Below are 24,473 nucleotides of genomic sequence, written 5' to 3' on the forward strand. Positions count from 1 at the left end.
GAACCAAAACTCTATCTTTTCCAGTGATGCCTCTTCTTCGGAAGTAAATTCATTTTCAGAAAAATCTCTCTGAAACTCATGCTGAGCCAAAATGGGGGTGGAAAGTGGGCAGTCCTCTCTTTCCACTCCCACACCTGCATGCAGCTATCTGTTCTTCTCCAGCTTGCAAGCACTCCTAATGCCCATGTTCAATTGCCTGCACCACCTACACACCCCTTCCTCAGCAGCACTGGCCAGTGTATGCAGTTGGGAGTGCTGTTGCCTTTGCCATCAGGAATGCCAGCACTGTGTACCACCCACACTGAGCCCTGGCAGCTGCTCTACCTCAAAATATGCTGACACATTTAGTAGGCCCTTCCTTCAGCTGCTACTACTGGAACCCTGCCTCAAGCTACAACCAGGCTTGCTTGGTTTCAAGAAAATCTTTTGACATCTATTTTTCATATTTTTCTTTGGTTGAAACATGGGGAAATTGCTGTGAAAGGTAGCAGAGAATTGTACTGCAATTAATGAATTAATTTCAAGTTATATGAAGTTCATACAAGCTTTTCTGTAGTTGTCCCAAAAAGGATATTTATGAGGGGCTTGCAGCTTTTTACTGGCTGTTTCCCATGCCTTTAAAAGCAACCTGTTGTGCAGATACTTAGCCAGTGAACTACTTTCATCCTTTTTAATATCTACAGGAGGAGTTTAATTTTGGTGTCAGACAGCTGTTAAAAGCAGGACCAGTAAAATGGTGCCAGGTTCATAGTACCATCTCTTCCAGTGCTGTTGTGATATGCCGCAGTAATCTCCAATAATTTCTTTCTGCCCCACACCTCTCACTCTCACTCACTCACACAGAAATCTCATAGAAGGCCACCTGGCTACAACTGGGGGTGCCAACTTTTCATTGGCAGAGCTCCTATGTCTGCAGCAACAGTATGATGAACAGAAAAGTTTAATCCAGTAAAAATGGAAGGAAAGAAAGAAAGAGAAAGGGAAAGAATGAAATGGAAGGAAAGGAAAGGAAAGGAAAGGAAAGGAAAGACATGGAAAGAAAGAACATAAACATAAGAGGAACCATGTTGGATCAGGTCAGTGGACTATCCAGTCCAAAATTCCCTCATACAATGCCCCAAAAGCACCAGAATGTCCACCAGTAGGGCCAGGGCACTAGAAGCCCTCCTACTGTCGCTCCCCCCCACCCCCCGCAGCACCAAGAATACAGACAGAGCATCACTTGCAGGGAAAGAAAGAAAGAAAGAAAGAAAGAAAGAAAGAAAGAAAGAAAGAAAGAAGGGGGGGACAAAGAAAAAGCCTTCCTCACCATCAGATTCTGCCCAGGGGTCGTTTGGTAAAAAAAATAGCTGCTGGAATGCCCACTCCCCACCCCTCCCGGCTGAAAAACACACACACACCCTTCTTTGCTGCCCAGAACTCCCAGGGAAATCTCCCCAAAAGAACATACTGCAAGGCACATGAAAGCTCATACCTTGAAGAACACTTCATGGGTCTAAAGTGCCAGTAGATGCTAGCTTTTCCCTCAAACACTGGGAGCGGGGGAGAAGGAAGGAGAGGCAGCCCAGCTCCTCTCTGCACAACACAGAGGTGGGGTAGGGCTAGCTTTGCTGGGGGCGGGGCTAGCTTTGACTTTTCTTGTGACCCAGTAGTGAGGCTTTCGTGGCCCGGTATTGGGTCACGACCCTGCAAATGGGAAACACTGCACTGAACATACGAACATACGAAGCTGCCTTATACTGAATCAGACCTTTGGTCCATCAAAGTCAGTATTGTCTTCTCCGACTGGCAGCGGCTCTCCAGGGTCTCAAGCTGAGGTTTTTCATGCCTATTTGCCTGGACCCTTTTTTGGAGACGCCAGGGACTGAACCTGGGACCTTCTGCTTCCCAAGCAGATGCTCTACCACTGAGCCACCGTCCCTCCCCTATACCATTGGCAGCCTGACAAGACAATACTGACCCTGATGGTCTGATTCAGATAAGAAAAAGAAGATATTAGATTTATCTCGGTCTCAGAGCAGCTCACAGTCTCCTTTCCTTTCCTCCCCCACAACAGACACCCTATGAGGTAGGTGGGGCTGAGAGAGTTCTCCCAGCAGCTGCCGTTTCAAGGACAACTCCTACGAGAGCCATGGCTGACCCAAAGCCATTCCAGCAGCTGCAAGTGGAGGAGTGGGGAATCCAACCCAGTTCTCCCAGATAAAAGTCCAGCACACTTAGCCATTACTCCAAACTGGGCAGTTTGATGTAAGGCAGTTTGATGTGTGTTTGGTATACCCCCAGTCCCTTTTCTGACCTTTCAAATTTTGCTTAAAAAGCAAAAACATAAATCTCGAGCACGTTTTGTTTCAAAGGTCTAAGGGGGAAAACTCAGGCTTGTTTTCTACCAAGTTGCTCAGTAGTCATTATAGCTCAGTGGATGGGGTTGGACTTGGGAGGCCAAAGTTCAAGCCTTCCCACCCCTTGACACTCACTGCATCCCCTTAGGGTGTACAGAGCTGCTCTTCTGGATTCTTCAGAAGCTGCAGACAGTTCAGTCAACACATTTTGCTCCGAGGTCCAGTGGTCTGAAGCGACCAGCAGCAGTTCTGAGATGACCAATGAAAGAGGTCTTCGCAATCTCTTTGTCCAATCAGTTCAAGTCTTTAAAACAGACTGGGGGAAATCGCACCACAGTTTCATTCCTGGACAGCCATAGTGCCTGTAAGATTTCAGTATGGTATACACATTTAAGCTGGTGCTCCTAAGCTCAGCATGGACTTTATCTGGGGTGCTTGTATTGATTTACTCAATTAATATGCCTCCATTCCAGAGACCAGTTCCAGGCAGCTCACAAATAAAAATAATTTAAGGAAACCATTAAAAACAGCAGTGTAAGTAGTATCAATAATTAAAAACAAGCCACTGGCAGAAAAACAGCATTTACACCCAGCTCCCTAAAATGATATTTGTAAAACAATCTTCAGGCTAGAAGAAAATCATAAAAGACAGCTTAAAAGTGGTGAAAGCCATCTGGTTTAGGGTGGAGTGGCTGTGGCTCTGTGGTAGAACATCAACTTGGCATGCAGAAGGTCCCAGGTTCAATCCCCAGCATCTCCAGTTAAAAGGGATCATGTGGTTGGTAACCTGAAAGACCTCTGCCAAAAACCTTGAGGGTCAGGCAGCAGTTTTTCTCCAGGCCAGTTTGGCCAGAGATCCTGGAGTTTTTTCCCCACCTTCTGGACACGGAGCAGGGGTCACTCTGTGTTTGTGTATGTGTATGGGAGAGGTATTTGTGAATTTCCTGCATTGTGCAGGGGGTTGGACTAGATGACCCAAGAGGTCCCTTCCAACTCTACGTATCTAATCTTGGAAAGCCGCTACCAGTCTAATTCAGTATAAGGCAATTTGCTTTGCTGAATATGCTCTGTTCAGATACCATGGGGGCAAGCACGGTCTCACTCCCCATATCACAATGAGAGGTTGTAGGAGAGTATTGCCTGAACCAGGCAAAAGCTTCTGTGTGTTTCCAAGCTATTTGAGAGAATTCCAAGGGGTGCAGGTTTTCTCCTCTCTGTATGGCCTGCTACATGCATCCTTTTTTTTTGCTCGACCATTGGAGGGTCAGAATTTCAGTCTTCTTTTGCCTCTGGTTGCCTGACATTGACAAAGGATTGCGGCAGCTCTTTATGCAAATATGTTTTCTGGGCAGTTCTGAGTAGAGTTTAATCCTACTACTAAGCCTATTGACTTCAGGAGTCTTAGAAGAAGATGTCTGCCTTAGGATAGGGTTGCCAGTTCCGGGTTGCAGAATGCCTGGAGATTTGGGGGGTGGAGCCTTTGAGAGCAGGGTTTGGGTATAATGCCAGAGATTCTGCCTTCCAAAGTGGCCATTTTCTCCAGGTGAACTGATCTCTGTTGTCTGAAGTTCAGTTGTAATCCTAGGAGATTTCCAGACATCACTTGGAGGCTGGAAACCAGGACTTTTTTTGTAGCAGGAACTCTTTTGCATATTAGGCCACACACCCCTGATGTAGCCAATCCTCCTGGAGCTTCCAGGAGGCCCTGTACTGAGAGCCCTGTAAGGAATTCTAGCAGGACCTCCTTTGCATATGAGGCCACACCCCCTGATGTAGCCAATCCTCCTGGAGCTTCCAGTAGGCCCTGTAAGAAGAGCCCTGTAAGGAATTCTAGCAGGACCTCCTTTGCCTATTAGGCCACACCCCCCTGATGTAGCCAATCCTCCTGGAGCTTCCAGTAGGCCCTGTACTGAGAGCCCTGTAAGGAATTCTAGCAGGACCTCCTTTGCATATGAGGCCACACCCCCTGATGTAGCCAATCCTCCTGGAGCTTCCAGTAGGCCCTGTACTTAGAGCCCTGTAAGGAATTCTAGCAGGACCTCCTTTGCATATTAGGCCACGCCCCCCTGATATAGCCAATTCTCCTGGAGCTTACAGGAGGCCCTGTACTTAGAGCCCTGTAAGCTCCTGGAGGATTGGCTACATCAGGGGTGTGTGGCCTAAAATGCAAAGGAGCTCCTGCTACAAAAAAAAAGCCCTGCTGGTAACTCTAGTTGAGGATTGCAGAGAGGGGAAGGAAGATATCACACACACGCGCGCGCGTTTTCTTACAATACAGGGATTCTTTCAAGGATTTATCCTGGGCTTTTTTTGTAGAAAAAGCCCAGCAGGAAATAATTTGCATATAAAGCCACACCCCCTGACACCAAGCCAGCCGGAACTGCGTTCCTGCTCAAAAAAAGCCCTGGGTTGATCATTCAAGCCTTTTTTGATCATTTTTTTTAAAAAAAGTTGGTATCACCCAAAAGACGGGGCAATTGGCTTTTTAAAGGCTGAAACGTCTTCTGGTTTTGGGAAGCGTAATTGCAACTGAAATACGTTTCACAGCTGAAGAGCCTAGACAGTTCTCCCCAATGTGTTTCCTTAACACTTGTCTGTTTGAGTCCAAGAGATCAGATTAAATTTCTGGGCCACAGGCAATAGACGATTGTCCATTTTCTTTTATTGCATGAAACTGATATTCTTCCAGGACTGGAAACTACCGTTTTGCCAGGGTGTTTCAATGAAGTACACAAAAAGCAATGCTCCTGATTTTGAATCTATTACTTTAATCAGCCCTTTATTGTTGCTGGAACCTTTTTCAGGGGCGAGACAGGGGGGGAGTTTACATAATTTTTTGTTTCATTTTAGCAATGGGCATGTTATGGAGTACTGATCACAGAGGCATTTTTATGTACTCGAGTTATTATTTCACCTGCCTTGATAGGACAATGAAATGGTATCAGGTTTATTTTATTCTTGGTGGATTGAAAAGCCTCATGTGGCTGGACAAAGTGAGTATCTCTCAGGTTTAATCCGCTTGTTTTACGTAGTCAAATGAAGCTTTGTAACACAAAAAATGACCTGTCTGTCTCCTAAACACAATGCAGGGAGGAGGAATTCAAATATTGATTAAATCCTTCCATTTCTTAGGAGATCCAGAGAGCCCTTGACAGTCAGAAAGAAACTCTTGAGCAGATCATGGACAGACTACGGATCAAGTACTCTGAAATGTACACGATAGTCCCTGTGGAGATTGAAAAACACGCGGAGGATTGCAAGCAGATTTTGCAAGACTTAGAAGAAAAGGTAAAAACGCAAGATTTATTCATTTGGAAGCTCAAAACAGCTTTTTTCCCCCTGGGTTCTGGGAGGAACATTCTTTCTTGCAAAAATGCAGAGCAAGGTTATATCAGGGTTTACAGGGTTTTGCCATGCAGACGTTATTTGTAGTAATCCCCAGTGTGTTCCTGAGCTATTCACTGCTCAATTTGTTCATCTCTTACTCAGGTTCTAAGCAGGCTGAGACCTGAATAGCTTTAAAAATTTAATAGCTATCCTCCTCCTAACAGAAAATAAGACACTATATCCTTTCTTTAAGCTTCAGAAACCAGTTTAACAGCAGTTTTTTTTTAAGGGGAGGGGGAAGAGCAGTAAGAACACCATAGAACCAAGGAAGGAATAGAGTAAAGGAGGTGACATAGAGGACGGGGGGGGGGGGTCCATCCAGTTACTTTGCTGCAGTCAAAAAAGAGTGGTCAGACCCCTGCGTGGATAACAAAACCAATGAGGTCATTCATAGACAAGACGGGTCTCTGCCAGTGTTCCCTCTCAGCTGAGTTAGCGTGAGCTAGCTCACATATTTTTAGCCTCCAGCTCACATATTTTTGTCTTAGTCCAGGAAAATTGACCCCAGAGCACAATAATTTATGCAGTAGCTCACAACTGTAATGCCAGCAGCTCATAACTTTTAATACCAGTAGTTCACAAAGCAGAATTTTTGCTCACAAGACTCTGCAGCTTCAGAGGGAACACTTAGACTCTCTGCATACTCTGAGTACAACCTCCAGTATAAAGAAATTTAACTTTGTAAAGGAACCAAAAGGGGAAAAAGACCTGATATGACTAAAAAAGATATATTAACATGCCCCAGAAGGAATGAAATGTTGACAGCGATAGAATGACATTACAGGGGGGTAGGGGAAAGAAGTCAGATTGCTGAAGCCCCATGGAGTGCAATATTTTGAGGGGTGAGATTTCCAGATTATTCCCTTACAGAGGGCCTTTTTGGCAGAAAAAGCCCAGCAGGAACTCATTTGCATTTTAGGCCACTCCCCCAGATGACACAATTGTTTTGCACAGGTTTTTTTTTTTTTAAGAAAAAGCCCGACAGGAACTCATTAGCATTTTAGGTCACTCCCCCAGGTGACACCATTGTTTTGCACAGGGGGTTTTTTGTAGAAAAAGCCCGGCAGGAACTCATTTGCATTTTAAGCCACACTGACGGATGTCAAGCCAGCTGGGACTGCGTTCCTGTGTGTTCCTGCTCAAAAAAAGCCTTGCCCTTACACTTGTTTCATGGTGGTCTCCATCTTGTTAAAGATATATTACTGAAACAGAAAATCTTTCTAGATGAATGCATTTATTACTTTATTGATTAAAAACGTTTTATTACCTGCCTTTCTACTTGACAGAAGGTAGCTTACAGTATTAAATCATTTACGCCCCACCTTTTCTCAGGGTTCAAGGGAACTTAGAATATTTGACTTTTGAAGGGAAAAAGAATTGAACCTAATTGAAATATCTAAGAGTATGTGGTTTTGTTTCTGAATTCCTCTTCCATTTTTCCTCCATAGATTTGTTTCCTCCTGATTTTTTTCTTTCTTTTTTAAGGTCAGTGCTGAAGTCCTGAAAAACTCCCCTCACTACACCACAGATAAAAAAATAGAAGACATTAATAAAGGCCTCCAAGCTGTTGAAAACATGTTACAGCAGAAGAGTGCAGATGTAACAAAAGCCAAAGAAATACAAAAGGTAACATCCTGCCATGCTTTGCTAATACCAGGGCTTTTTTTTGCAGCAGGAACTCTTTTGCATATTAGGCCACACACCCCTGATGTAGCCAATCCTCCAAGAGCTGACAGGGCTCTTATTACAGGGCCTACTGTAAGCTCCAGAAGGACTGGCTACATCAGGAGTGTGTAGCCCAATATGCAAAGGAGTTTCTGCTGCAAAAAAAAAGGATGAAGTTCTCCTTTAATGGAGAAGAACTCTAAAGGCTTCCATGCTAACATGCAGAGAAAGCTGGAGGGGATAGAAAGGGCACTCTTCAATAAGGGGAAGCTACTTGCTAGGTATATTGGATAATTTCCACTAAAGGCTAGGATAGGAACATAAAAAGAGCCCTGCTGGATGAGATCACTGATCCATCTAGTTCACCATCCCATCTCACATAGTGACCAATCAGTTCCTCTGAAGGGCCAACAACAGGACCTTCATAAGAAGAGCCCACCTGGATCAGACCAGTGGTCCATCTTGTTCAGCATCCTGTTTCACACAGTGGCCAGCCCGTTCCTCTGGAGGGCCAACAACAGGGCATAGAAGCTGAGGCCTTCATTTAGAACATCAGAAGAGCCCTGCTGGATCAGACCAGTGGTCCATCTAGTCCAGCATCCTGTTTCACACAGGGGCCAACCAGTTTCTCTGGAGGGCCAACACCAGGACACAGAGGCCAAGGCCTTCATTAGAACATCAGAAGAGCCCTGGTGATAGAGTCAGACCAGAGGTTCATCCAGTCCCGCATCCTGTCTCACACAGTGGTCAACCAGTTCCTCTGGAGGATCAGCATCAGGACATAGAGGCCGAAGCCTTCCCCTGATGTTGCCTCCTAACGTGAGTATTGAGAGGTTTACTGCTTCTGACTATGAGGGTTCCCTTTCATCACCATAGCTGCCCCTTGGCCAGGTACAGACAAGCAGTTCAGGTGCACTGGAGTCACCCCAAACTGTGCCGCCCCAAACTGGAGCAGACAGAAAGCGATCAGATGCTCCTGTGTGAGGCGCCTGTTATCTCGCACAAGGGGTGCTTCAGAGCTGTCAGACAGTTGTTTGTGTATTTATTTGTAAATAATACTCCTATCATGCTGTTTACAAGAACTCGTGGGCATTCGACGAAATTGCGAGCAGTCGGGTTAGAAGGGATACAAGGAAGTACTTCTTCTCCCAAAGGGTGATTAACATGTGGAATTCACTGTCACAGGAGATGGTGGCGGCTACAAGCATAGACAGCTTCAAGAGGGGATTAGATAAAAATATGGAGCAGAGGGCCATCAGTGGCTATTAGCCACTCTGTGTGTGTGTGTATATATGTATGTATGTATATGTGTGTGTGGTATATATATATATATACACACACACATATATATTGGCCACTGTGTGACACAGAGTGTTGGGCTAACATGGCTTCTCTTATGTTCTTATGATGTTTTTGTTTATTTTATTTCAACAGATGTATAGGCCGCCCCTTTCCCATAGTGGGCTCAGGACGGCTTCCAACATAATAAAACAATCAAACAGTTTAAAACAATTGAAACAGCTAAAACAATTTAAAATTAAAGCAATTAAGCCGCTGCTCACATTAAGGGGGCATGGATGGTGTGGACAGATCAGTGCAATCAGTGCAGGGGGGCCAGTTTAGATGGTCAGGACGTCCATCTGCCTCAGCCCTAGGCCCGGCAGAACAGCTCCGTCTTACAGGCCCTCCGGAATGATAACAAATCCAGGAGGACTTGAACCTCTGTAGGGAGCTGATTCCACCAGGTCAGGGCCAGGGCCAAAAAAGCACCATCTTTTTCGTTGTTGCGCACCATCCATTTAGTATGGGTTGAGTTTCTTTTGTTCCTTACATTTTTTTAGTGTCTATGCACTCATGCGCCTAGGGTAGTTTTTTTTAAAAAAAAGAATACTGGTGAGTGCCTAGAGCGAATTGGTGGGTTCGCACCACCAGTCTGCCTCACTTGAGCTCTCTGGAAGTTCAGATGCCTGGAAAGGCGGATTGTGTGCAGCAAAAGAATTTGCTACCCATGTGGCAGCTTTTTGAGCTGCCTTAAGAGCCATCAGAACCCCCTGGCACAGAGTGGTAAAGCTGCAGTAGTGCGGTCCAGGTTCTCTGCTCACGACCTGAATTCGATCCTGGTGGAAGCTGGGTTCAGGTAGCCGGCTCAAGGTTGACTCAGACTTCCATCCTTCCGAGGTGGGTAAAATGAGTCTCCAGCTTGCTGGGGGGGAAAGCAGAGATGACTGGGGAAGGCAATGGCAAACCACCCCGTTAAAAAATCTGCCGTGAAAAAGTTGTGATGCGACGTCACCCCAGAGTCGGAAACGACTGGTGCTTGCACAGGGGACTACCTTTAACTTTGTAAGAGCCATCAGAAGACAGGATGAATACAGGAGCTGGACGGGAGGCAGATGAGCACATTTGGACTAGATTTTTTAATTCCATCTACGAGCTGTCCCTGTGTCGGCTTAAACCGCCGGTCTGGACCCAGCCCTTGACAGACCTCTCTGCCATGACCGAGATTCCCGTTTCACTCCTATCATGCTGTTTACAAGAGTTCCCTATAACCACATCAGCAAATCTTCAGAGACTTGCAGTGGAAAGAGTGAAGTGGGGAATTTTCTTCCTGTTGTCAACTTGGAACCAATCGGTAATTGAAATGGTTGCAAAATTTTTATATTTAGCATCTAGGCAGGCCCCGCACTAGGGTTCTTGCGGCCCAGGCTGAACCCCAACCCCCGCCCCCACCTGAAGTGTTTTCTTCGCACACGCAAAGTGCGCACGCCCCGATGACATCACGCCCCCGACTTTGCCGAGACTTCCCGAGCCTTGGCAAAATCAGGAAGGCTGCAGGCACGAGAAGAGGGGGCACCTCGTGGCGTCCCTAAGCCAGGTGGCACCGCAGGTGGCCAGCTTCTTGGCCTACTTCCACGCACCAGTCCTGCATCTAAGGAGGCGCTTAGTGTATTTGCAAATTGCCCTTTGATGGATTGGTTCCTTGTTGTTCGATGTGCCAGTAAAGATTATTGAAGTGGGAAATTCAAGTGTTACTTTGGTCCAAAGTATCTTGGATCCAGTCCAGAATCCTTTTACGTTTGTCTTGCTCCTAAATTACTCTTGCATCTTGTGGGTCGCTCCAAACTTACACAAATGTTGGCACTGCTGGGGATATCCCTTTGTGCGTATGTGTGTGTGTTAATGTGTTAATTTTCTTAACTGGAATGCTCTGACGCCTGCAGAGAATCTGGGATTTGCTAGACCTTTGGCATTACAAAATGAATGAGCTGGACGCCGAAGTCCAAGACATTGTCGAGCAAGACCCTTGCCAGGCCCAAGAGCTGATGGATCGCTTGATGATCCCGCTGCAGCAATACCAGCAAGTCTCGCAGCGTGCCGAGCGCAGGACAGCACAAATAAACAGGGTAAGAAACAGCCAGAGGGAATGACGCTGTATGTTATCAAGAGACCAAGCAATGTTGCCCTGACCTGGGTAGCCCAGGCATGTCCAGTCTTGGAAGCTAAGCAGGGTTGACTCTGGCAAGTATTTGGATGGGAGACCTCCAAGGAATACCAGCAGTCGGGAGGGCAGGGCAGGCATTATTCAGCCACCTCTCTGAATATCCTCCAGGCCCCCAGTAGGGGCAGTGCCGGAACAAGGGTGTGTGGTGTTTCAGGCAGGCACCCCCTCCCCCGCCCTGCACCCCCCTCCCGCAGTGCTGCAAAGCAGCACTGCATTCCATTGAAACCTCCCCCCGATGCCGCGAGGCGGCATCACCCTCTTCCCTTCGCCCCACCCCCCGTTCACAGCCCGACGCGGCTTAAATCTTATCTTTAGAACGATGGGGCTGAAATGAAGGCTTGGCTCCCTCCTCCTTTCCAGAACCGAAAGGGAGGGGAGCCAAGCCTTCATTTCAGCTGCGTCATTCTAAAGATAAGATTTAAGCCACGTCGGGCTGTGAACGGGGGTGGGGGGCGAAGGGAAGGGGGTGCCGCCGCCGCTGCACTGTATGCTGTGATCGCGGTGGCAGGGAAGGGAATGGAGGGGCGGCCGGTGGCGGAGGGGAGGCGAAGGGAAGGGGGCGGGCAGCAGTGGTGGTGGCAGCGGGTGGTAGCGGCCGGTGGGCGGAGGTGGCAGGCAAACTAGGTGCTTGCCTGGAGCACCAGGAGGGGGTGGGGAGCCCAATTTGTCGCCTCCGCCCTCCCGCGCCCTAGGCAACCGCCTAGTTTGCCTAGTGGGCGAGCCGGTCCTGAGTAGGGGTGACTCATGAGAGGTCTCCATGACTTCCAGGTGCGCTCTCCCTCTCTCTCTCTCTCTGACTTCCAGGTGCACTCTCTCTCTCTCTCTCACACACAAATATAAAAAAACCAGAGAGAGAGAGACCAAGCAATGTTCATAACAAGAACACCATGAAAATTTATCTGCTTCCTTCGCTTGGGAATGTCGAAGTGGGAAGTGTACCTTTTTCTAGTTTTCTAGTTCATTGTCTAGTTCATTTCCAAATATTATTTTATTTAAGATCTTTGAAGTCACAAAATCCATGTCAGAATAAGGCACGCTTCCTACATGATCTCACACTCTTTTGCTAGGGCTTTGACACGAGGGGCGACACGATAGAGGTTTACAAGATTATGCACGGGATAGGGAAGGCAGAGAAAGAAGTACTTTTCTCCCTTTCTCACAATATGAGCCGTCAGGTTAGAACAGATAAAAGGAAGTACTTCTATTGGTCTGATCCAGCAGGGCTCTTCTTATGTTCTAATGAAGGCCTGAGTCTCTGTGCCCTGTTGTTGGCCCTCCAGAGGAAGTGGTTGGCCACTGTGTGAGACACGATGCTGGACTAAATTGGCCACTGGCCTGATCCAGCAGGGCTCTTCTTATTTTCTAATGAAGGCCTCAGTCTCTGTGCCCTGTTGTTGGCCCTCCAGAGGAAGTGGTTGGCCACTGTGTGAGACAGGATGCTGGACTAGATGGGCCACTGGTCTGATCCAGCAGGGCTCTTCTTATGTTCTAATGAAGGCCTCAGTCTCTGTGCCCTGTTGTTGGCCCTCCAGAGGAAGTGGTTGGCCACTGTGTGAGACAGGATGCTGGACTAAATGGGCCACTGGCCTGATCCAGCAGGGCTCTTCTGATGTTCTAATGAAGGCCTCAGTCTCTGTGTCCTGTTGTTGGCCCTCCAGAGGAAGTGGTTGGCCACTGTGTGAGACAGGATCTTGCACTACTAGATGGACCACTGGTCCGATCCAGCAGGGCTCTTATGTTCTTATTCCAGAGGAGGATTGCAGAGGCTTCTATACCACATGTGCCTATTTACGTTTCTTCTTACAGCCCCCAGTAATTTCCCCCATACTCTTCCCCTCCTCTTAACCCTTTTCTTCTCCTGTCACTGTCTTTCCAAGCGAGGGATGGAAATCATGGTCAAAAATGCCATTTTGGAGTGTGACTCTTGCCACCAACTGCACTGTTTATGCCAGAGAACCAGGGGTGGAATTCTAGCAGGAGCTCCTTTTTGCATATTAGGCCACACACCCCTGATATAGCCAATCCTGCAAGAGTTTACAAGGCTCTTTTTTGTAAGCTCCAGGAGGATTGGCTACATCAGGGGTGCGTGGCCTAATATGCAAAGGCGCTCCTGCTAGAATTCCGCCCCTGCAGAGAATGATATTTCTGCAGCAGCACTCGGCCATTTGAGATGCTTGCTCCTTATGCAGAATCACAAGTGATGTTTTCTGTTTAAAGGCTGCCAGCAAGATGGAAGAGAGTGAGGAGCTCCTGAAGAGCAGCAGGACGTGGCTCGAAAGCACCAACCGTCTGCTGACAGAGGAGGCGAAGAGCGACTCAGCAAAAGCATTGAACAAACATGCCAGCGCGCTCCAGGTAAGTGGGTCTCCATCTTTTCAGTGCTTGGAGGCCAAGTTTATAAACATTGCTTGGCCTTAAACTCTTGTGTACCTCCCACTTTCCGTGTGTGCCCAAACACTTGAAGTCACACTTAAATAAATTTCAACAGCTCAGAAATTAGGAAACCTGAACTCTTTCTGTGATTATAATACAGCAGTTTGTGTGTGTGAGGTCAAGTCACAACCAGTGTTCCCTGGACCGGTCCCGGTCTGTGGTCTGTTAGCAACTGGGCCGTGAGTTGTATAATTATTTTATTATATTTTACAATGTAGTAATAATAAGACGACGACATTGGATTTATATCCAGCTCTCCACTCTGAATTTCAGAGTCTCAGACTGGCTCACAATCTCCTTTATCTTCCTCCCCCACAACAGACACCCTGTGAGGTAGGTGGGGCTGAGAGAGCTCTCCCAGAAGCTGCCCTTTCAAGGACAACCTCTGCCAGAGCTATGGTTGACCCAAGACCATTCCAGCAGGTGCAAGTGGAGGAGTGGGGAATCAAACCCGGTTCTCCCAAATAAGAGTCTGCACATTTAACCACCACACCAAACTAATAGAAATAAAGTGCACAATTGTATCATCTGAAACCATCGTGCCCCGCTCCCAAACGGAAAAGTTGTCTTCCACAAAACCAGAGCAAACTGATTTATGCCGTAGCTCAGAACTTTAATGCCAGTCACTCCCAACGTAGAATTTTTGCTCAGAAGACTCCATAACTCAGAGGGAACATTGGTCACAGCTGGCTTAGGGAGACCTTTTGTGGTGTTTTCAAGGCAAGAGACTATTCAGAGGTGGTTTGCCGTTGCCTGCCTCTGCAGAGCAACCCTGGGCTTCCTTGATGGTCTCCCATCCATGGACTAACCAGGGCTGACCCTGCTTAGCTTCTCATAAGAGCAAGCTAACCTGGGCCATCCAGGGCAGGGTGCTCCTCCTATACTCCACCCTGAAGGAACAGAGGAAAAATTTTCACTAGTCCAGGAGAAAGGATGGGTGTGAGGCAAAGCACCCCGGGGATTAATGCGAATGGTAACGGGTTCATTCCACTTTGAAATTGTTGCTAATTGGGCCTCAATGCTCTCATCTTTAAGGGCAGTGTTAGGAATGTTCTTAAAAACTTGTGGCCCACAGAATGGGAGGGGGAATCAGGAGTGATGAGGCAATTTTCTAGAGCAGGGGTGGCCAACGGTAGCTCTCCAGATGTTTTTTGCCTACAACTCCCATCAGCCCCAGCCAGCATGGCCAATGACTGGGGCTGATGGGAGTTGTAGGCAAAAAACATCTGGAGAGCTACTATTGGCCACCCCTGTTCTAGAGGGTTCCAGGGAGAATGTGTTCTGATTGGATTGTCATCATCACCTGATACCATTTGAGCAAAAAACTATAATTGGGCCAAGAGCCTAGAGAAAAGAGACTACCTTGGATTCTGATGGACTAAAGCAGGGGTGTCGAACTAATTTGTTATAAGGGCTGGATCTGACATAAATGAGACCTTGTCAGGCCGGGCCATGTTTGGCTGGGCCATATGTGTATCTATTTAAGATTAAATAGCAGAGATATAAACTTTATAAAGGACACAGACAAACATAATTAGATTTTTTTAAAAAAATTAAAATATGCTTATAATATTAGCACTCTTAAAGGTGCTTTCTTTGTATTTCTCCCACGGGATCCAGGGAACTGGGCAAAGGAAACTCTGGCTCTTTCCTCCTTCTTTCCCCCGGGGAGCAGGAGGGGAAGGAGCCTCAACCAACAGAAGGAAGAGAGGCTTGGCTCAGTAGCTCTGCTGTGCGATTAGGATAGCCAGGCAAAGCAAGCTCTTCCTTCCCCACCTTCCTCCCCAAAGGAGGAGCCTCAGCCAATGGAGAAAATAGAGGTTTTGTTTTGTAGCTCCTGTGTGATTGAGCAAGCTTTGCATAGCAAGCTGTTACGCAGAAGGAAGCAAGGGAGCGGAAGAAAGAAGCAGATGACAGCCAGTTGCTCGGGGGCCTGATTTGGTCCCTGGGCCAGATGTTTGATACCCCTGGACTAACGGGGCTGTAATATTTATATTATAAGCCACTCACAAAAAAGGACATAAAGTCATCCCTGGACTTCGTAAATTTTTATAGAAGATTTGTAAAGGGATTCAGTGCTCTGACTGATTTGGGTAAGAAAAGGGTCCCTACTGAGGTAATCTGGACTCTCAAGAGCCAACAGGCCTCTGACGATCTCATATAATCATACAGTTGGAAAGTACCTCCAGGGTCATAGAATCATAGAGTTGGAAGGGGCCATACAGACCAGCCATACAGACCAGCAGGATCAGCCTAAAGCATCTTTGACAACTAATCATCCAGCCTAAAGCATCTCTGACAAATAATCATCCAGCCGCAATGAAGGGGAGCTCCCACCTTCCTGTGCGGCTGGTTCCACCTCTGAGCTATTCTGACCGTAAAACTTTTCCCCCTACTATCCAGCCGGTATTTTTCTGCTTGTGATTTGAGCCCATCGCTTCGGGTCCTATCCTCGGCTGCCAAACGAAACAGTTCCTTGCCCTCCTAAATGACAGCCTTTCAAATATTCTAGTCCAACCCACTGCACGTTGCAGGAGATTCGCCAATACCTCCCCGCACACATATCCAGTGACACCTGCTCCACGCCCAGAAGACGGCAGAGAGAGAGAGAGAGAGAGAGAGGACCCTCCAGATTCCCTAGTCAAAGTGACCTGGAGAAAAATTGCTGCCTGACCCCAAAGTGGCAAACAGCAATTCCCTGGTCATGTAAGAAAGGGCCACAAGAACTAAGCACAGATGCAACCCTTCCTGCCCTCCTCCCGGAAGGAGAGCCCGCCACCTCCTGAGGAAGCCTGTTCCACTGAGAAACCGCTCTAACTGTCAAGAAGTTCTTCCTCATGTTTAATTGAAAAGTAATCTGACCCAACTTGTACAAACATCCATCTTGGTGCTTCCTAATTAAATCCTTTCATGGTTAGAACCAGGGGTGGAATTCTAGCAGGAGCTCCTTTGAATATTAGGCCACACCTCCCCCCCCCCGATGTTGCCAATCCTCCAAGAGCTTACAGGACTCTTTTTTGTAAGCTCTTGGAGGATTGGCTACATTAGAGGGGTGTGGCCTAACATGCAAAGGAGCTCTTGCCAGAATTCTACCCCTGGTTAGAAACCAATGCTTTTAGAGAGGGGTCTGGGGATTGTGCTGCTCCCAAAGGGAGGTGATGAGGAGTTTCACCCTGTGGTTTATTTGAGCAGGAAGCTGTTGTCCCGGGAACAAGCCTTTTGTACTCTGGAAAAGGCGGGACTAGCTCTGGTCTGGGCCCTTAACAAGCTGAGGGCGTTTCTGCGTGGTGTCAAATTTGTTGTGGAAACAGACCACAACCCTTTGTCCTCAGTTCATCAGAGGAAGGAAAATAATGCCAGGGATCTGAGGTGGGCCTTAACCCTGCAAGACTTCAGTTTTGAAATTGCTCGCATTAAAGGCAGCCAGAACACTGGGGCTTTCTGTCCCATCAATGGGGCGGTGGAGTGAAGTCTTGTGAAGGGATTTTCTGTGGTTCTGTTTTGGTATGTGTGTTGCTTTGTTATTCGTACTTTATGCTGCTATGAAGTCCTTAATCTAGCTTGCTTCATAGAGTTGCAGTCGCTTTGCCTAGCTATTCAAGCTTCGATTATGGTTAGGCCATGAGTCTCAGCTTTACCAAGGGGGCATGTGAGGCAATGCACCCCTGATTCTCCCAAGGGTTGATGTGTATGGCAATGGGTTTATTCCATCTTGCATGTATTCCTAATTGGGACTGTTTGCCTATATGGCCCTTATCATCTTCAAGGCCAGTTAGGGATGTGATAATTAGCTCTTCATGAGAACTTGCAGACCACGGAATAGGAGGGAGAATCAGAATTAATGAGGTAATTTTCTAGATGGTCCGGCAAGAATGTGTTATTATTCCGTCCAGGGGATCACTTTGTAGAAAAAGAGATGCCAGAGCTCAGAAGCACAACTCATTTGCATACCTCATTTTATTTATTTATTTATGATTTATATCCCGCCCTTCCCACAAGTGGCTCATATTTGCATATGCCACACACCCCTGACATCACCGGAAGGCGTAGTCAATGATATCAGCTCAGCATCTACCTCAAAATGCTTCTTGGATGAGAACGGTCATCATCAAACCTTAATCCCATCATACTTTTTAAATTACTTTCTCCTATGTGGCCAGAGTGCCATGATGAAGATTTCCATCTGTCTGCTTTATACGTTTTGGTTATTTTCCCGTTTTTGGTGGGGGAAAATATTAGAAAGTTTGTCAAATCTTAGCGTTCAGCAAAATTCTCACAGGGGGTTTGAATGGAGCCTAGAAGCAAGGGGTTTTTTTTTGGGGGGGGGGGGGAAGCTGCAGTACTGCAGTCCAAGCTCTGCTCAGGACCTGAGTTTGATTCTGGCGGAAGCTGGGTTCAGATAGCCAGCTCAAGGTTGACTCAGCCTTCCATCCTTCTGAGGTCAGTAAAATGAGTCCCCAGCTTGTTGGAGGCAAAGTGTAGATGACTGGGGAAGACAATGGCAAACCACCTCATTAAAAAGTCTGCCATGTGCTTGCACAGGACCTTTACCTTTAAGAAAGAGCACAATAAAATTTAAAGGTTCCAGAGCTCCTGCCTAAAAATGAGGCTCAATGTTGAGAATCCCTGCTTCATGTTGTGCCCATTTTTATCCATTATCCTTTTTCCTTAAATGTATTGAAACTGGAAATCTGTACGGTCTTACATTTTTCCTTGTGGACGTATAAATGACTTCATTTAAACTGTGCCTGCAGGATTTAGAAATTTCTGGATTGTTTTTTATTTGCACCTGGAAGTCCCTCTCCGTGAGTTTTGATTTTTAAAAAATTTGATGTCAACCCCCTCTCTGTCCTCCTCAGATAGCATTGGAAGATTCAGAACAAAAGCAGAGCAGTCTCAGCACCATGATTCCAGAACTGGATGAGTTGTCCAGCTTGATTGAAACTGACAGTACGGTGAAGCGGCTGAATGAAGTGAAAGGAGAAGTTGCAGCCTTACAACAAAAGATAGTGGGGATTCTCCCACTTATTCAACACTTGGCTGACGTAAGTGTGGAATGCCTGTAGCTATCTACCATGTGGTTCAGCCTGATGTGGTTCAGAGTGAAACCAAATTTTTGTTGCTGTCGTTCAGTTGGACAGTCGAGTCCAACGCTTCGCGACCCCATGGACCACATCCTGCCAGCCAGACCCTTCTATCTTCCACCGTAAGAACATAAGAGAAGCCATGTTGGATCAGGCCAACTTTTCTCCCTTTCTGAAAATATGGATGTATTTTCATTTTCCACATTTCTGGCGCTGGACACCTGTGTGAGAAAGGAGATACAGACGTCATATAGTTTTGGTCAAATTTTTGCATTAGCTCTGTGTTTTCTTCAGAGTTTGTAAGATTATAAGAGGGGCCCTGTTGGATCAGAGCAAAGTTTGTCTTAACGAGTCTCAGCAAATTTGTTTGTATAACAAAAATGTAGTGTTTTTCACTTTTGTGCACATTTAATTAGGTGAGTTTTTTTCTGTGTGCTTTTACATTTGAAGTCTTTGGTTTTTTACAATATTCTGCTTTTAATGTGTGTGTGTATTTAATCTTGCTAAATTTATGTTCTTGCCTCATCTGTACGTTTAGGAGTTGGAAGCTATCGAAACCGAAGTGAGAACGATGGAGAAAGACGCAGACAGGATTAAGATGATCCTGTCCCCTTCCGAAGACACCCTGGAGTTTTCTCCCAAAGAGCATCTTAAACATGGCCAGGTGAATATTCTCATTTTTAAAACAGGGAGACACTTTTTTGAAAGACTGGGAAAATAAAACTACATCAGGCCACCGCTGACTTGCAGTTTTTCCGTATATATATATTTTTTCAATCTTTCCTTAACTCTTAATTCAGCCGGCACGTGATTCTTTTCGGTGGTACAGTTCAGACAAAGTACAGGCTGCTCTTTGTTTGGTACCACATGAATGCATGAAGCCAGGGCTTTTTTTGTAGCAGGAACTCCTTTCCATATTAGGCCACACCCCCCCTTGATGTAGCCAATCCTCCTGGAGCTTACAGTAGGCCCTGTAAGCTCTTGGAGGATTGGCTACACCAGGGGTGCGTGGCCTAATATGCAAAGGAGTTTCTGCTCCAAAAAAAAAAAAAAAGCTCTGCATGAAGCTGCTTTATATTGACTCAGACCACTGGTCTATCAAGGTCAGCGTTGCCTGCTCTGGTTGGCATTGGCATATAACATAGAATCGTAGAGTTCCTCCCCAGTGTGATATGTTTTTTTTAAAAAAAAAATAACCTCCAACTCCACATATGTACGAGCAGACAAGTCAACATGTATCTTTCCCTTGTGCCTCCTTAGGTCCAAAGTCTGAATTCAGTTATCTCTTCCAGGGGTAGGAAATTGGACCAATGGTGGTTTATCACATTTCAACTACTGGGTCACTTGTGAACCATTTGTGCACCATTCTGTAGCAGTACTCTGAGACAAGCACACCACAGAGCTAGACTACTGTCATAGAATCATAGAGTTAGCCACAGTATATATATGTGTGTGTGTGTGTACATATGTGTGTGTATGTGTACATTACACACACACACACACATATATATATTGGCCACTGTGTGACACAGAGTGTTGGACTGGATGGGCCATTGGCCTGATCCAACATGGCTTCTCTTATGTTCTTTTGTCTGCGGCAGTGATGCTCTGTATTCTTGGTGCTTGAGAGGGACAACAGTGGGAGGGCTTTTAGTGTCCTGGCCCCACTGATGGACGTCCTGATGGCACCTGGGTTTTGGCCACTGTGTGACACAGAGTGGATGGGCTGGATGGGCCATTGGCCTGATCCAACATGGCTTCTCTTATGTTCTTATTATGTTCTTATGAGTTGGAAGGGACCTTCAGGGTCATCTAATCCAACCACCTGCACAATGCAGGGAATTCACAAATACCTCCCCGTAAATTCACAGGGTCCACATTGCTTTCATAAGACCATCTAGCCTCTGTTTAAAAACCTCCAAGGAAGGAGAGCCCACCGCCTCCCGAGGAAGCCTGTTCCACTGAGGAACCGCTCTAATGGTCAGGAAGTTCTTCCTAATGTTGAGCCGGAAACTCTTTTGATTGAATTTCAACCCATTGGTTCTGGTCCTACCTTCCGGGGCCGCAGAAGACAATTCCACACCATCCTCTGTACAATTCCAAACCAACATCTGCAGCTGAAGTCTTTCATGTCACCTTCTTTTAACTGAAGATGCTGGGGATTGAACCTGGGACCTTCTACATGCAAAACAGATGATTTGCCACAGAGCCAGGGCCCTGCCCTGCTGCTAGTACCCCTGGTTCGTGCTATTTGGGACGCCAGCACACAGACTCTTTGGTCTCTCTAGTTCAGGCCAGGCCAGTTGCTATGATCCCTGAATATGCTACAAGAACTCGCAGGAATCAGAACACCATCTGCCGGTGTATTAGGCAAATGGAAGATGTGTTTAGAGTTATGCTATTCCAGGGGTGGCCAGACTTGCTTAATGTAAGAGCCACATAGAATGATCATCAGATGTTTGAGAGCAACAAGGAAGGAAGGAAGGAGGATGGAGGACGAGAGAGGGAGAGATGGAAAGAAAGGAACTTCAAATGCATTCTCCAAGCTGCTGGCTGGCTTGGAGAAGTGGTTTAAAGTCCTGTGAAGAAAGGCTGAAGGAGCTGGGCATGTTTAGCCTGGAGAGGAGGCAGCTGAGAGGTGATATGATCACCATCTTCAAGGACTTGAAGGGCTGTCATCTAGAGGATGGGGTGGACTTGTTTTCTGTGGCCCCAGAAGGTAGGACCAGAACCAATGGGTTGAAATTAAATCAGAAGAGTTTCCGCTCAACATTAGGAAGAACTTCCTGACCATTAGAGGGATTCTTCAGTGGAACAGGCTTCCTCGGGAGGTGGTGGGCTCTCCTTCCTTGGACATCTGACAGACATCTGACAGCAATGAAGATCCTGTGAATTTAGGGGGAGGTATTTGTGAGTTTCCTGCATTGTGCAGGGGGTTGGACTAGATGACCCTGGAGGTCCCTTCCAACTCTAGGATTCTGTGAGATAAATACCTTCTCCAAGCCAGCTGATGGGGCAGTGGGGGCTTTGAGAACCACACAACATGTGTGAAAGAGCCACATGTGGCTCCCAAGCTACAGTTTGGCCACCCCTGTTCTAGTCTATCTCCCAGAGCTGTTGAAGAGTAATACTCCGATAACATATGTGAATGCAGTACTTTTGAACACCGTAAAGCACTGTGTGCTATTGGTAGATGTTTTCTAGTCTACCCTCTTCCTGTTCAAACCTTTTTAAATGTTAGTGGTTCTCTGTCTTCCATTTTTAGGTTATATTGGCCTACATTGGCCCTATGAAGAAGGCCCTCAGGGAGATCCAGTCTTACCAAGAACGTCTTCGGCTTCCTGGTGTGAAGCTCCAACCTTTCTCCGCATTCCAAAGGACAAAGCAGATTTTGAAAGATTTGAAGACATTGGAAAGAATGGCCAAGGAGCAAAATGAGCTACTTGAGGTGAAAATAAATCTTGAGCATCAAAAACCGACAGTAGTGTAGTGCGGTAGTGCAGTTACGAATCCTTGGTTGTTGCATCTTAATGGTGGGAAGTGTTGTCAAGTCCCAGCTACTTACAGCAATCCTATAGTGTTTTCAAGGCAAGGGAGGAACAGAGATGGTTTGTCGTTGCCTGCCTCTGTGTAGCAACCCCTGGACTTCCATGGTGGTCTTCCATCCATGTGGAGAGCCAGTTTGGTGTAGTGGTTAATGTGCGGACCCTTATCTGGGTTTGATTCCCCACTCCTCCACTTCCAGCTGCTGGAATGGCCTTGGGTCAGCCATAGCTCTCGCAGGAGTTGTCCTTGAAAAGGCAGCTGCTGTAATAACTCTCTCAGCCTCACCTCCTCCCAGGGTGTCTGCTGTGAGGGAGGAAGGTAAAGGAGATTGTGAGCCGCTCTGAGATTCAGAGTGAATGGTGGGATATAAATCCAATATCATCTTCTTCCTCCTCCTCCAACTGGCCCTGCTTAGCTTTCATGATCTGACAAGGTAGGATTAGCCTGGGCCAGCCGTGTCAGGGTGTAAATTGCATGCTTGCTTGGAATCCATTGAGCATCATCTTGACCCCTTCATCCCTGGATGCTTTTTAAAATCCCTCATGGATCCTATAATAATAATCTGAAATCTGCCTTCTATTTTGGACATCAATCTGCAACTGCAAATATGTAAGTTTTGCATCATGAGTAGAGTAAATTGGGGGTAACTGTAGCTTTCCCGATGGATGGATGGATGGATGATAGATTCACAATACAAGAACTCGTGGGCATTCGATGAAATTGCTGAGCAGAAAGGTTAAAACGGATAAAAGGAAGTACTTCTTCACCCAAAGGGTGATTAACATGTGGAATTCACTGCCACAGGAGGTGGTGGCGGCCACAAGCATAGCCACCTTCAAGAGGGGTTTAGATAAAAATATGGAACAGAGGTCCATCAGTGGCTATTAGCCACAGTGTGTATGTGTGTGTGTGTGTGTGTGTGTGTGTGTGTATATATATATATATATATATATATATATATATATATATATATATATATATATATATATATATATATTTGGCTGCTGTGTGACACAGAATGTTGGACTGGATGGGCCATTGGCCTGATCTAACATGGCTTCTCTTATGTTCTTATGTTTATGTTCTTATGCATGATAGACAGAGAGACAGACAGATAGATAGACAGATGATAGATAGATAGATAGATAGATAGATAGATAGATAGATAGATAGATAGATAGATAGATAGATAGATAGATAGATAGATAGATACATAGATAGATACATAGATAGATACATAGATACATAGACAGACAGATGATAGATAGACAGACAGACAGATAGATAGATAGATGCTAGATAGATAGATAGACAGACAGACAGACAGATGCTAGATAGATAGATAGACAGATAGATACATACATACATAGACAGTCAGATGATAGATAGATAGATAGATAGATAGATAGATAGATAGATAGATAGATAGATAGATAGATAGATAGATAGATAGATAGATAGATAGATAGATAAGCAATTGCTGCCTCTCCCCTAGCAGACATGCTGGAGCATTCCCATGTGGAGAAAACAAGAAGAGCTTCTGTCAAAGTTGTTGTTTTCCCTTCTGTCTCAGAACAAACATTTTCAAAATGCCTGAATAACGTCCTAGGCTGCGTTTTTTATGGCTTATTCGGGCATTAGGTTGTGCGGCCCAACATCCCTCCGTCTGCTTTTAAAACACCTAATAGTAATTATTGCTTTGTAGCCAATCGTAAACGAGATGGAGCGATGTGAGCAAGAGATAGAGACGCTGAAGCTGTTGTTAAAGGGCCACTTGAATGAATCGTCTACAGAAATCCCATTCGCTGCTCAGGCTGCTTCCTACCCAGAGGTAAGCTTGACAACTTTCCATTCCCCGCACACGCTATCCCTGTCTGTCATTTCACTGTGGGGGCGAGAACCAACAACCCTTGCTTAGAAAAAGTGAGAAGAGCATATTTTAAAGTGATTCCTATAATTCCGTCAGCATAAAAGGACCCTACTGGTACTAACGTTGCTTTGATTTTGATTTGAACCGTCAAAGCTTACCTTAAAATGCACACCTTTCCCACCTGGATTCACTGGTAGTTTGGTGTCCCCCTGCCCTGATTTCTCTTCCTTTGGCAGCTGGATTTAAGTCCAGTTGTTCCTAAGAGACCAGCAAGATTTTTGGGGTATGAGCTTCCAAGAACCAAAGCTCTCTTTGTGAGACATGGGAGAAAGAAGGATTACTGCCTCCTCCCCTAAACTGTTTTCCCTGAGCCAAAATGATACACGAGGGGCGGAGCTGGCACATCCATTAGGCAGCATAAGGCGACTGCATGGAGCATGGCTGTGGGGGGAGGGCACCAGTTTTGGTGCTTTTGCCCATCCTTGCTTCCTCAGTGAGGGAAATAGCAAGCTCGGCTGCAGCAGGGACCGTGGGGAGGGACCGTGGCTCAGTGGTAGAGCATCTGCTTGGGAAGCAGAAGGTCCCAGGTTCAATCCCCGGCATCTCCAACTAAAAAAGGGTCCAGGCAAGTAGGTGTGAAAAACCTC

At 46.3% G+C, this 24,473-nt stretch overlaps 1 protein-coding gene across 1 annotated transcript in view; it reads left to right on the plus strand.

Annotated features, from left to right (window-relative positions):
- SYNE2 (spectrin repeat containing nuclear envelope protein 2) overlaps positions 1-24,473 on the plus strand; it is a 407,300-nt gene that overhangs the window by 178,770 nt on the left and 204,057 nt on the right. The window contains exons 51-58 of the mRNA XM_060261546.1: positions 5,472-5,627; positions 7,212-7,352; positions 10,613-10,795; positions 13,111-13,248; positions 18,186-18,371; positions 18,949-19,074; positions 21,676-21,858; positions 23,662-23,787. Of these exons, the coding sequence (XP_060117529.1) occupies positions 5,472-5,627; positions 7,212-7,352; positions 10,613-10,795; positions 13,111-13,248; positions 18,186-18,371; positions 18,949-19,074; positions 21,676-21,858; positions 23,662-23,787 (1,239 nt within the window). The remainder of the gene's footprint in view (positions 1-5,471; positions 5,628-7,211; positions 7,353-10,612; positions 10,796-13,110; positions 13,249-18,185; positions 18,372-18,948; positions 19,075-21,675; positions 21,859-23,661; positions 23,788-24,473) is intronic.

This window comes from Heteronotia binoei, chromosome 21 (genome assembly GCF_032191835.1).
Source record: "Heteronotia binoei isolate CCM8104 ecotype False Entrance Well chromosome 21, APGP_CSIRO_Hbin_v1, whole genome shotgun sequence".
Taxonomy (NCBI): domain Eukaryota; kingdom Metazoa; phylum Chordata; class Lepidosauria; order Squamata; family Gekkonidae; genus Heteronotia; species Heteronotia binoei.